The 13,025-nt window shown below is 66.8% G+C and overlaps 2 protein-coding genes across 2 annotated transcripts; both read right to left on the bottom strand.

Moving 5' to 3' along the window:
* Nucleotides 1-320: 320 nt before the first annotated feature.
* Nucleotides 321-4,637, bottom strand: LOC148590105 (galactosylgalactosylxylosylprotein 3-beta-glucuronosyltransferase 3-like). Its single transcript, XM_088539474.1, has 2 exons — nucleotides 4,347-4,637; nucleotides 321-419 (listed from the first exon to the last, which is right to left on the bottom strand). Exons 1-2 carry the CDS (start codon nucleotides 4,635-4,637, stop codon nucleotides 321-323), a joined length of 390 nt encoding a protein of 129 aa, XP_088395600.1.
* A 1,592-nt stretch (nucleotides 4,638-6,229) lies between these two features.
* LOC148590104 (galactosylgalactosylxylosylprotein 3-beta-glucuronosyltransferase 3-like) lies at nucleotides 6,230-12,501 on the bottom strand. Its single transcript, XM_088539473.1, has 4 exons — nucleotides 12,419-12,501; nucleotides 7,962-8,292; nucleotides 6,451-6,469; nucleotides 6,230-6,252 (listed from the first exon to the last, which is right to left on the bottom strand). The coding sequence occupies exons 1-4, from the start codon at nucleotides 12,499-12,501 to the stop codon at nucleotides 6,230-6,232; spliced, it is 456 nt and encodes a 151-aa protein (XP_088395599.1).
* Nucleotides 12,502-13,025: the final 524 nt, after the last annotated feature.

The following is a 13,025-nucleotide window of genomic DNA, read 5'->3' as shown; positions in this document are numbered from 1 at the left end:
CTGCCGCATCCCAGCTCTGCCATGTCCGGGATCCGCCATGTCCTGGGATCCACTGTATCCCGGGATCCGCCGCGTCCCGGCTCTGCTGTATCCCAGGATCCACTGTATCCCAGGATCCACTGTATCCCAGGATCCGCCGCATCCCGGGATCCACTGTGTCCGGGATCCACCGCATCCTGGGATCCGCCATGTCTGGGATCCGCCGTATCCCGGCTCTGCTGTATCCCGGGATCCGCCGTGTCCCGGATCCGCCGCATCCCGGGATCCGCCGCGTCCCGGGATCCGCCATGTCCCGGGATCCGCCGCATCCCGGGATCCGCTCACACCTCCACGCTGGGGTCCGAGCCCAGCCCCTCGCGCTGCAGCTGCTCCTCCTGCCGCATCTTGGGCTTCTCCGTCCGCGTGTGCCAGACCAGCACCTGGGGGGGGGGTCAGCGCGGGCCCCGGCGTCCGGGCACCCCCCCAAAATGGGCCCCGGCGTCCGGGTACCCCCCCAGCCCCACAGCGGGCCCCGGCGTCCGGGTACCCCCCCAAAACGGGCCCCGGCGTCTGGGCACCCCCCAAAATGGGCCCTGGCGTCCGGACACCCCCCCCAGCCCCACAGCGGGCCCCGGCGTCCGGGCACCCCCCCATAATGAGCCCCGGCGTCCGGGCACCCCCCCAAAACGGGCCCCGGCGTCCGGGCACCCCCCCCAGCCCCACAGCGGGCCCCGGCGTCCGGGCACCCCCCCATAGTGGGCCCCGGTGTCCGGGCACCCCCCCAAAACGGGCCCCGGCGTCCGGGTACCCCCCCTGCCCCACAGCGGGCCCCGGCGTCCGGGCACCCCCCCCCCAGCCCCAAAACAGGCCCCGGTGTCTCGGCACCCCCCCAAAACGGGCCCCGGCGTCCGGGCACCCCCCCACAGTGGGCCCCGGCATCCGGGCACCCCCCACTGGTCCCCGGTGTCCGGATGGTCCCCGGTTCCTCCGCGCTGGTCCCCAGTGCCCTGTCCCCCTGTGATGGTCCCTGGTCCCCGGTCCCCCTCCGTTGTCCCCAGTGTCCGGATGGTCCCCGTGCCGGTCCCCCCACGATGGCCCCAGTGTCCGGATGATCCCTGGCGCCTGGTCCCCCCACATCACCCCAGGTCCCCCCCCCATGGTCCCCGGTGCCCGGATGTCCCTGGTGCCTGGACGGTCCCCGGTGCCCGGATGGTCCCTGGATGGTCCCCATAGTCCCCAGTCCCTGGATGTCCCTGGTGCCTGGACGGTCCCCAGTGCCTGGATGGTCCCTGGTCTCCGGTCCCCACCATAATCCCCAGTGCCCGAATGGCCCCCGGTGCCCGGATGCTCCCTGGTGCCCGGATGGTCCCCGGTGTCCAGATGGTCCCCGGTCTCTGGTCCCCCCCATAGTCCCCGGTGCCCGAATGGTGCCCGGATGGTCCCCACAGTCCCCAGTGCCCAGATCCTCCCCGGTGTCCGGATGGTCCCCATAGTCCCCGGTGCCCAGATGTCCCCGGTGCCCGATGTCCCCGGTGCCCGGATGGTCCCGGTGCCTGGATGGTCCCCGGATGGTCCCCACAGTCCCCGGTGCCCGGATGGTCCCTGGTCTCCGGTCCCCCCCATAGTCCCCGGTATCCGGATGCTTCCCGGTGCCCGGATGGTCCCCATAGCCCCCAGTGCCCGGATGGCCCCCAGTGCCCGGATGGTCCCTGGTCTCTGGTCCCCCCCATAGTCCCCGGTGCCCGAATGGTGCCCGGATGGTCCCCATAGTCCCTGGTACCCAGATGCTCCCCGGTGCCCCCCAATGGTCCCCACAGTCCCTGATGCCCGGATGTCCCCAGTGTCCAGATGGTTCCCAGTGCCCGGATGGTCCCTGGTCTCCGGTCCCCCCATAGTCCCCGGATGCTCCCCGGTGCCTGGATGGTCCCCATAGTCCCTGGTCCCTGGATGGTCCCCACAGTCCCCGGTGTCTGGATGGTCCCCGGTGTCCGAATGGTCCCCGGTCCCCCCCATAGACCCCGGTGCCCAGATGGTCCCTGGATGGTCCCCACAGTCCCCGGTGCCCAGATGGTCCCTGGTCCCCGGTCCCCCCCATAGTCCCCGGTGCCCAGATGGTCCCCACAGTCCCCAGTGCCTGGATCCTCCCCGGTGCCCGGATCCTCCCCGGTGCCCGGATGGTCCCCACGGTCCCCGGTGCCTGGATGCTCCCCGGTCCCCCCCATAGTCTCCGGTGCCCAGATGGTCCCCATAGTCCCCAGTGCCCGGATCCTCCCTGGTGCCCCGATGCTCCCTGGTGTCCGGATCCTCCCCGGTGCCTGGATGGTCCCCATAGCCCCCGGTGCCCGAATGGTCCCGGGATGGTCCCCACAGTCCCCGGTGCCTGGATGGTCCCTGGTCCCCGGTCCCCCCCCATAGTCCCCGGTGCCCGGATGCTCCACGGTGCCCGAATGGTCCCCAGATGGTCCCCACAGCCTCCAGTGCCCGGATCCTCCCTGGTGCCCGGATGGTCCCCACGGTCCCCGGTGCCTGGATGGTCCCAGTCCCCTCCATAGTCCCCGGTGCCCGGATGCTCCACGGTGCCCGAATGGTCCCCGGATGGTCCCCATAGTCCCCATAGTCCCCGGCTGTCCCCGGTGCCCGGATGGTCCCTGGTCCCCGGATGGCCCCGGTGCCCGGTCCCCCCCATAGTCCCCGGTGTCCGAATGGTGCCCGGATGGTCCCCATAGTCCCCAGTCCCCGGATGTCCCCAGTGCCTGGACGGCCCCCAGTGTCCGGATGGTCCCCATAGTCCCCGGTGCCCAGATGTCCCCGGTGCCCGATGTCCCCGGTGCCCGGATGGTCCCTGGTCTCTGGTCCCCCCACAGTCCCCGGTGCCCGAATGGTGCCCGGATGGTCCCCATAGTCCCTGGTACCCAGATGCTCCCCGGTGCCCCCCAATGGTCCCCACAGTCCCTGATGCCCGGATGTCCCCAGTGTCCAGATGGTTCCCAGTGCCCGGATGGTCCCTGGTCTCCGGTCCCCCCATAGTCCCCGGATGCTCCCCGGTGCCCGGATGGTCCCCATAGTCCCTGGATGCTCCCTGGTCCCTGGATGGTCCCCACAGTCCCCGGTGTCTGGATGGTCCCCGGTGTCCGAATGGTCCCCGGTCCCCCCCATAGCCCCCGGTGCCCAGATGGTCCCCGGATGGTCCCCACAGTCCCCGGTGCCTGGATGGTCCCTGGTCCCCGGTCCCCCCCCATAGTCCCCGGTGCCTGGATGCTCCCCGGTGCCCGGATGGTCCCCAGATGGTCCCCACAGCCCCCAGTGCCCGGATCCTCCCCGGTGCCCGGATGGTCCCCCCCATAGTCCCCAGTGCCCAGATGTCCCCGGTGCCCGAATGGTCCCCGGATGGTCCCCATAGTCCCCGGCTGTCCCCGGTGCCCGGATGCTCCCCGGTGCCCGGATGGTCCCCAGATGGTCCCCACAGTCCCCAGCGCCCAAATCCTCCCTGGTGCCCGGATCCTCCCCGGTGCCCGGATGGTCCCCACGGTCCCCAGTGCCTGGATGGTCCCCAGTCCCCTCCATAGTCCCCGGTGCCCAGATGCTCCACGGTGCCCGAATGGTCCTCGGATGGTCCCCATAGTCCCCAGTCCCCGGCTGTCCCCGGTGCCCGGATGGTCCCTGGTCCCCGGATGGCCCCGGTGCCCGGTCCCCCCCATAGTCCCCGGTGTCCGAATGGTGCCCGGATGGTCCCCATAGTCCCCAGTCCCCGGATGTCCCCAGTGCCTGGACGGCCCCCGGTGTCCGGATGGTCCCCATAGTCCCCGGTGCCCAGATGTCCCCGGTGCCCGATGTCCCCGGTGCCCGGATGGTCCCTGGTCTCTGGTCCCCCCACAGTCCCCGGTGCCCGCATGGTGCCCGGATGGTCCCCATAGTCCCTGGTACCCAGATGCTCCCCGGTGCCCCCCAATGGTCCCCACAGTCCCTGATGCCCGGATGTCCCCAGTGTCCAGATGGTTCCCAGTGCCCGGATGGTCCCTGGTCTCCGGTCCCCCCATAGTCCCCGGATGCTCCCCGGTGCCCGGATGGTCCCCATAGTCCCTGGATGCTCCCTGGTCCCTGGATGGTCCCCACAGTCCCCGGTGTCTGGATGGTCCCCGGTGTCCAAATGGTCCCCGGTCCCCCCCATAGCCCCCGGTGCCCAGATGGTCCCCGGATGGTCCCCACAGTCCCCAGTGCCCAGATCCTCCCCGGTGCCCGGATGGTCCCCACGGTCCCCGGTGCCTGGATGGTCCCCGGTCCCCCCCATAGTCCCCGGTGCCCGAATGGTCCCCGGATGGTCCCCACAGTCCCCACAGTCCCCGGCTGTCCCCGTTCCCGGCGCTCACGCGGGTGCAGTTGTCGGCCTTGGGCTCGAGCTGCTCGCGGGACACGAGCGCCTGCAGGAGGCTGCTCTCCAGGTAGCCCCGCTGGGCGCGCGGGTCGAAGCGGGCGCCGGGCCGGGCGCGGAGCAGCCGCAGGGCCACGGCGAAGCCGGCCATGTCGAGCGGGAACGGCCGCTGCGGCTTCCAGGCCGCGTGGAAGCCGACGACGCGGCCGGCGGCCACCAGCGGCCGCTCGAAGCGGAGGCCGCCCACGAGGCCCACGGGCCACACGGCCACGCGGCGGGTGCTGCGCATCTGCGGGGAGAGCGACAATGTGACAGTGACAACACCGCAACAGCGTCACCGTGACAGTGTCACCGTGACAGCGACCACGGTGCGATAACGTCACCACGGCGCGTGCTGTGCATCTGCGGGAACAGGGGGACAACGTGAGGGTGACGACACCGCGACAGCATCACTGCGACACCGCAGCGCGTGCTGCGCATCTGCGGGGAGAGCGACAACACCGTGACGGTGACAACACCGGGACAGTGTCACCGTGACAGCGACCACGGTGCGATAACGTCTCCCCGCATGCTGCGCATCTGCGGGGAGAGCGACAACGTGACGGTGACAACACCGTGACGGTGACAACACCGGGACAGCGTCACCGGGACAGCGTCACCGCGACGGCGACAACACCGTGACAGCATCACCGTGGCGTGTGCTGCGCATCTGCAGGGACAGGGGGACGCCGTGATGGTGACAGCACCAGGAGAGCGTCACCGTGACAGTGACAACACCATGACTGCGACCGCGACACAATAACGTCACCATGGCGCGTGCTGCGCATCTGCGGGGACAGTGACAACGTGAGGGTGACAACACCACGACAGTGTCACCGTGACAGCGTCACCGCGACGGCGACAATACCGTGACAGCGACCGCGGTGCGATAACGTCACCGCGGCGCGTGCTGCGCATCTGCGGGGAGAGCGACAACGTGACGGTGACAACACCATGAGGGTGACAACACCGTGACAGCGTCACCGTGACAGCGTCACCGCGGCACGTGCTGCGCATCTGCAGGGACAGGGGGACACTGTGACGGTGACAACACCAGGACAGTGACCGCGGCGCATGCTGCGCATCTGCGGGGACAGGGGGATGCCGTGACAGTGACAACACCGCGACAGCGTCACCACGACAGCGACCACGGTGCGATAACGTCACCATGGCGTGATCTGCGGGGACAGCGACAACGTGACGGTGACAACACCGTGACGGTGACAACACCGGGACAGCGTCACCGTGACAGTGTCACCGCAACGGACAACACCATGACAGTGACCACGGTGCGAGAGCGTCACCGCAGCGCATGCTGTGCATCTGCGGGGACAGTGACAACGTGAGGGTGACAACACCGTGATAGCGTCACCATGACAGCGTCACCGCGGCGCGTGCTGCGCATCTGCGGGGACAGTGACAACGTGAGGGTGACAACACCGTGACGGCGATAACACCACGACAGTGTCACCGCGACAGCGACCACGGTACGATAACGTCACCACGGCGTGTGCTGCGCATCTGCGGGGACAGCGGCAACGTGACGGTGACAACACCGTGACGGTGACAACACCGGGACAGCGTCACCATGACAGTGTCACCGTGACAGCGTCACCACAGCGCGTGCTGCGCATCTGCGGGGACAGGGGGACACCGTGACGGTGACAACACCGCGACAGTGTCACCGTGACAGCGACCACGGTGCGATAACGTCACCACGGCGCGTGCTGCGCATCTGCGGGGACAGTGACAACGTGATGGTGACAACACTGCGACAGCGTCACCATGACAGCGTCACTGCGACGGCAACAACACCGTGACAGCGACCACGGTGCGATAGCGTCACCGTGGCGTGTACTGCGCATCTGCGGGGACAGTGACAACGTGACGGTGACAACACCGCAACAGCGTCACCGTGACAACGTCACCATGGCACGTGCTGCGCATCTGCGGGGACAGGGGGACACGGGGACAGTGACAACACTGTGACGGTGACAACACCGTGACAGCATCGCCGCAACGGCGACAACACCATGACAGCGACCGCAGCGCAATAGTGTCACCGTGGCACGTGCTGCGCATCTGCGGGGACAGCGACAACACCGTGACGGCGACAACACCGCGACAGCGACCGCGCGGTGACAGTGACCGTGGCGTGTGCTGCGCATCTGCGGGGACAGGGGGACACCGTGAGGGTGACAACACCGTGACAGCGTCACCGCAACGGCGACAACACCGTGACAGCGACCGCAGCGCAATAGCGTCACCGCGGCGCGTGCTGCGCATCTGCGGGAACACAGTGACAGTGACAACACCGCGATGGCAACAACACCGTGACAGCAACCACGCGGTGACAGCGACCACGCGGTGACAGCGGCTGCAGTGCATGCTGCTCATCTGCGGGGACGGGGGTACACCGGGACAGTGACAACACTGTGACGGCGACAACACCAGGACAGTGACAAAGCCAATGCCAATGTGATGCCAACGCCAACACGATGCCAACGCCAACGTGATGTCAACGCCAACGTCAATGTGATGTCAACGCCAACACGATGTCAACGCCAATGTGATGTCAACACCAACACGATGTCAACGCCAATGTGATGTCAACACCAACGTCAACGCGATGTCAACGCCAACGCGATGCCAACACCAATGTGATGTCAATGCCAACGCAATGCAAATGCCAATGTGATGCCAACGCCAACGTGATGCCAATGCCAATGTGATGCCAACGCGATGTCAACGCCAACATGATCCCAACGCCAATGTGATGTCAACGCCAACGTCAACGTTATGTCAACGCCAACACGATGCCAACGCCTACACGATGTCAACGCCAACGTGATGCCAACGCCAACGCGATGTCAACGCCAACGTGATGTCAACGTCAACGTGATGTCAACGCCAACACGATGCCAACGCCTACACGATGTCAACGCCTACGCGATGCCAAAACCAACGTGATGTCAACGCCAACGTGATGTCAACGCCAACGTGATGTCAACGCCAACGTAATGCCAACGCCTACACGATGCCAACGCAATGCCAATGCCAACACAATGTCAACGTCAACGTGATACCAACACGATGTCAACGCCTACGAGATGCCCAAACCAACGTGATGTCAACGCCTACGTGATGTCAACGCCAACGCCAACGCGATGCCAACGCCAATGTGATGTCAACGCCTACACGATGCCAACGCAATGCCAATGCCAACACAATGTCAACGTCAACGTGATACCAACACGATGTCAACGCCTACGCGATGCCCAAACCAACGTGATGTCAACGCCAACGTGATGTCAACGCCAACGTGATGTCAACGCCAACGCGACGCCAATGCCTACATGATGTCAACGCCAACGTGATGTCAACGCCTATATGATGTCAACGCCAACGCCAACGCGATGCCAACGCCAATGTGATGTCAATGCCAACGCGAGGCCAACGCAATGCCAACGCCAACACAATATCAACGTCAACGTGATGCCAACGCCAATGTGATGTCAATGCCAATGCGATGCCAACGCGATGCCAACGCGATGCTGCCTACAACGCGACCCACCTCGTCGAACAGGCGCAGGCTGTAGGTGTTGTCGTCGTCGGCGAAGTAGACCACGGCGCGCTCGGCGGGCGGGCGCGTGTCGCGCAGCCACTGCAGCGCGCGGTTGCGCTGCTCGGCGCCGCGCGGGCGCAGCCACGAGGGCTCGCCGGGCCGCGCGCGCCGCGCCGGCGCCGTGGGCGCGTGCAGGTGGGTGAAGCGCAGCCCGCTCTGCGCCAGCAGCGCCGCCACCAGCGCCGACGGCGCCGCCGCGTCCTCCACCACCACCCAGTGCAGCCGCCGCACGTGCAGCAGCGTCTGCGACAGCCGCACCAGCTCCGCCTTCTGCACCGGCCTGCGGGGACACGGGGACACGGGGACATCAGGGGGACACGGGGACAGTGCCGGGCGCGGGTGGGACCCAAGGGGACACGTGGGGACATGGGGGACATCAGGGTGACATGGGGACACGGGGTCAGTGCTGGACACGGATGGGACCCAAGGGGACACGTGGGGGACATGGGGGACATCGGGGGGACAGGGGGACACGGGGACATGGGGGACATCAGGGGGACATGGGGACATGGGGTTAGTGCTGGACACGGATGGGACCCAAGGGACATGTGGAGACATGGGGACGTGGGGGACATGGGGGACATCAGGGGGACATGGGGACACGGGGTCAGTGCTGGACACGGATGGGACCCAAGGGGACACGTGGGGACGTGGGGGACATCAGGGGGACACGGGGACACGGGGTCAGTGCCGGGCGCGGGTGGGACCCAAGGGGACATGTGGGGACATGGGGGACATCGGGGGGACAGGGGGACACGGGGACATGGGGGACATCAGGGGGACATGGGGACATGGGGTTAGTGCTGGACACGGACGGGACCCAAGGGGACACGTGGGGACATGGGGACACGGGGACATGGGGGACATCAGGGTGGCACAGGGACACGGGGTCAGCGCCGGGCACGGGTGGGACCCAAGGGACACATGGGGACATGGGGGACATCAGGGGGACACGGGGACATGGGGTCAGCGCCGGGCGCGGGTGGGACCCAAGGGAACATGTGGGGACATGGGGGACATGGGGTCAGCGCCAGGCACGGGTGGGACCCAAGGGACATGTGGGGACATGGGGACACGGGGACGTGAGGTCAGCGCCGGGCACGGGTGGGACCCAAGGGGACAGGGTCAGTGCCCAGTGCGGATGGGACCCAAGGGGACATGGGGGACACGGGGGGACACAGGGGGACATAGGGGACATGGGGGACACAGGGTCAGCGCCGGGCACGGGTGGGACCCAAGGGACACGCGGGGACCAGGGGGACATGGGGGGACGGGGTCAGTGCCGGGCTGAGATGGGACCCAAGGGACACGTGGGGACATGGGGACATCAGGGGGACATGGGGTCAGCGCCAGGCACATGTGAGACCCAAGGGGACAGGCAGAGACCAGGGGGACATGGGGACAGGGTCAGTGCCCAGCGCGGACGGGACCCAAGGGGACATGGGGGACATGGGGGGACACGGGGGGACATGGGGGACATGGGGTCAGCGCCGGGCACGGATGGGACCCAAGGGACACATGTGGACATGGGGACACGGGGACATAGGGGACATCAGGGGGACACGGGGACAGGGGGTTAGTGCCGGACACGGATGGGACTCAAGGGACACGCGGGTACCAGGGGGACAGGGGGACACGGGGGACAGCGGGGGGACAGGGGGACACGGGGACATGGGGTCAGTGCCGGGCACGGATGGGACCCAAGGGGACACGTGGGGGACATGGGGGACATCGGAGGGAGCTATAGGGGCTGCAGAGGGCTATAGGGAGCTATAGGGCGTGCTCACAGGTGAGGGACTACAGGACCTATAAGATCTACAGGAGCTATAGGGCCTATACCGGCTATAGCAGTTATAGAGAGCTCACCTGGTGCAGGTGGAGCCTATAGGGCCTACAAAGGCTATAGAGACTACAAGCACTGTAGGGGGCACTCACCAGGCGTACGTGGGGGGGCTATAGGAGACTATAGATGCCTACAGGAGCCTATAGAAGCCTACAGGCGCTCACCGGGCATACGTGGGGGGCTATAGAGAGCTATAGGAGCCTATAGGCGCTCCAGGGGCTCACCAGGCATACGTGGTGTGCTATAGAGAGCTATAAATGTCTATAAGACCCTATAGAGACTACAGCAATTCATGGGCTGTAAATGGCACACTGTAGGAGACTATAGGAACCTACAGGGGCTATATGTGCTCACTGTGCGTATGTGGGGGGCTCCAGAAAGCTCTAGGTACCCATAGGAGCCTATAGGGGCTATACGGGTTCACAGGGTGTACACGGCGGGCCATATGGGGCTATAGGGTCTATAGTCCCTCAGCGTGTGTACGTGGGGGGCTATAGAGAGCTATAGACACCCATAGCAGTCTATAGGGTCTATAGGGGCTTCCGGGGTGTACACGGCGGGCTATAGGGGGCTATAGGTGCCTATAGGTGCCCATAGGGGCCATAGGCACTCACCGCACGTACGTGGGGGGCTATAGGGGCCTATAGGTATCCATAGCAGTCTATAGGGTCTATAGGGGCTCCCGGGGTGTACACAGCGGGCTATAGGGAGTTATAGAAGGCTATAGGAGCCTACAGGTGCCTATAGGGGCCATAAGCGCTCACTGCGTGTACGTGGGGCGCTATAGGGGGCTATAGGTACCCATAGCAGTCTATAGGGTCTATAGGGGTCCCGGGGTGTACATGGCATGCTATAGGTGCCCATAGGTGCCCATAGGAGCCATAGGCGCTCACCGCGTGTACGTGGGGGGCTATAAGGGGCTATAGGTACCCATAGCGGTCTATAGGGTCTATAGGGGCTCCTAGGGTGTACACGGCGGGCTATAGGGGGCTATAGGAGCCCATAGGTGCCCATAGGGGCCATAGGTGCTCACCGCGCGTACGTGGGGGGCTATAGGGGCCTATAGGTACCCATAGCAGTCTACAGGGTCTATAGGGATCCCGGGGTGTACATGGCATGCTATAGGTGCCCATAGGTGCCCATAGGGGCCATAGGCGCTCACCGCGTGTACGTGGGGGGCTATAGGAGGCTATGGGTATCCATAGCAGTCTATAGGGTCTATAAGGGTTCCCGGGGTGTACACGGCGGGCTATAGGTGCCCATAGGGACCATAGGCACTCACTGCACATACGTGGGGGGGCTATAGGGGGCTATGGGTATCCACAGCAGTCTATAGGGTCTATAGGGGTTCCCGGGGCGTACATGGCGGGCTATAGGGGGCTATATGTACCCACAGCAGTCTATAGGGTCTATAGGGGCTCCCGGGGCGTACACGGCGGGCTATAGGTGCCCATAGATGCCCATGGGGGCCATAGGCGCTCACCGCGTGTACGCGGGGGGCTATAGGGGGCTATAGGTATCCACAGCAGTCTATAGGGTCTATAGGGGCTCCCGGGGGTACACGGCGGGCTATAGGGGGCTATAGGTACCCACAATAGTCTATAGGGTCTATAGGGGCTCCCGGGATGTACATGGCGGGCTATAGGTGCCCATAGGTGCCCATAGGCGCTCACCGCGCGTACGTGGGCGTCACCACGTAGATCATGGTCAGCTCCCTCCTGGGGGGGGCGGCCGGGGCCCCCCCTCGGCCGCCCCCGCCCCCCCCCCGCTGGCGGCAGTCACAGCTCTGGCCTGGGGGCGGGGAGGGACCAAATTTGGGGGTTTGTCCCCAATTTCAACCCCCCGCCCCGAATCGTCCCCCCCCGTAGTCCCCATTGTCCCCCTTGTTGTCACTGCTGCCCCCCCCTGTTGTCCCCATTGTCCCCCCCATTTTTCACCGCTGTCCCCCCCAGTTGTCCCCCTTGTTGTCCCCACTGTCCCTCTCCATTGTCCCCGCTGTCCCCCCAGGTTGTCCCTGGCTGTCCCCACTGTCTCCTCCGTTGTTGCTGCTGTCCCCTCTGTTGTCCCCCCCGTTGTCCCCACTGTCCCCCCCCAGATGTCCCCACTGTCCCCCCGGTTGTCCCCATTGTTCCTCATTGTCCCCCCAGTTGTCCCCGTTATCCCTCCTGTTGTCGCCGCTGTCCCTCCCGGTTGCCCCCCTCGTTGTCCCCACTGTCCCCCCCCATTGCCCCCAGTTGTCCCCATTGTCCCCCCCCGTAATCCCCATTGTCCCCATTGTGTCCCCCCCGTAGTCCCCACTGTCCCCCTCATTGCCTCCGTTATCCCCCCCGTTGTCACCACTGTCCCCCCCCACTGCCCCCCCTGTTGTCCCCACTGTCCCCCCCGTTGCCCCCGGTTGTCCCCACTGCCCCCCCCCCGTTTGTCCCCACTGTCCCTCCCGTTGTCCCCACTCTCCCCCCCGTTGCCCCCGGTTGTCCCCACTGTCCCCCCCCCGTTGTCCCCATTGTCCCCCCCCGTTGTCCCCATTGTCCCCCCCGTTGTCCCCCACTGTCCCCCCCCTCACCGAGCTGCATCAGGGCGTAGAGCAGCCCCCCCCAGGGAGGCGGCGAAATAGGCCACGAAGACGCTGCGGAGCCGCAGCCGCATGGCGCTGCGGGGGGGCGGGGCCGCCGCTGTCACCCGGGGCCACCCGGTGTCACCCGGGGCCACCGGGGCCCCCGCGACGGCCCCGAGGGCTCCCGGCATCCCCAGCGCCCCCCCCCCGCCGCGCGCGCGCGCTCCCAGCCCCGCCCCTAGCCCCCGCCCTCCAGGGCCCCTAGCCCCGCCCCGCGGTCCCAGCCCCGCCCCTAGCGCCCCGCCACGCTCCCAGCCCCGCCCACCAGCGCCCCTAGCCCCGCCCCGCGCTCACACGGCCCCGCCCCCAGCGCCCTCCCCACGCGCCCCCGAGCTCGCAGGGCCCCGCCCCCCCGCGCTCTTAGCCCCGCCCCCGCGCTCCCAGCCCCGCCCCACAGGGTCCCTCTCCCCCCCCGCGCTCCTAACGCTCCCCCCCCCCTCCCCGGATCTCCCCCGCCCCTCCCGTCTCCATGGCGACGCGCCACGTCCGCGCCCCCGCGGTTGCCATGGAGACGCCGGAGAGGGGCCCGGGGCCGCGGCGGGGACGCACCCGGCGG

Source organism: Tinamus guttatus, unplaced genomic scaffold (genome assembly GCF_059628265.1).
Source record: "Tinamus guttatus ecotype Peru unplaced genomic scaffold, ASM5962826v1 Tinamus_guttatus_pri_ptg001734l, whole genome shotgun sequence".
Classification (NCBI taxonomy): Eukaryota; Metazoa; Chordata; class Aves; order Tinamiformes; family Tinamidae; genus Tinamus; species Tinamus guttatus.
This window is presented reverse-complemented; position numbering and strand designations above follow the sequence as displayed.

Excerpts from the sequence above, each read along its gene's own strand:
- LOC148590105 (XM_088539474.1), bottom strand. The coding sequence starts at position 4,637 with ATGCGCAGCACCCGCCGCGTGGCCGTGTGGCCCGTGGGCCTCGTGGGC. Across the intron at positions 420-4,346 it reads AGGCCGACAACTGCACCCGC|GTGCTGGTCTGGCACACGCG; the intron begins GTGAGCGCCGGG and ends CCCCCCCCCCAG.
- LOC148590104 (XM_088539473.1), bottom strand. The coding sequence starts at position 12,501 with ATGCGGCTGCGGCTCCGCAGCGTCTTCGTGGCCTATTTCGCCGCCTCC. Across the intron at positions 8,293-12,418 it reads CTACGCCCTGATGCAGCTCG|GCCGGTGCAGAAGGCGGAGC; the intron begins GTGAGGGGGGGG and ends GTGTCCCCGCAG.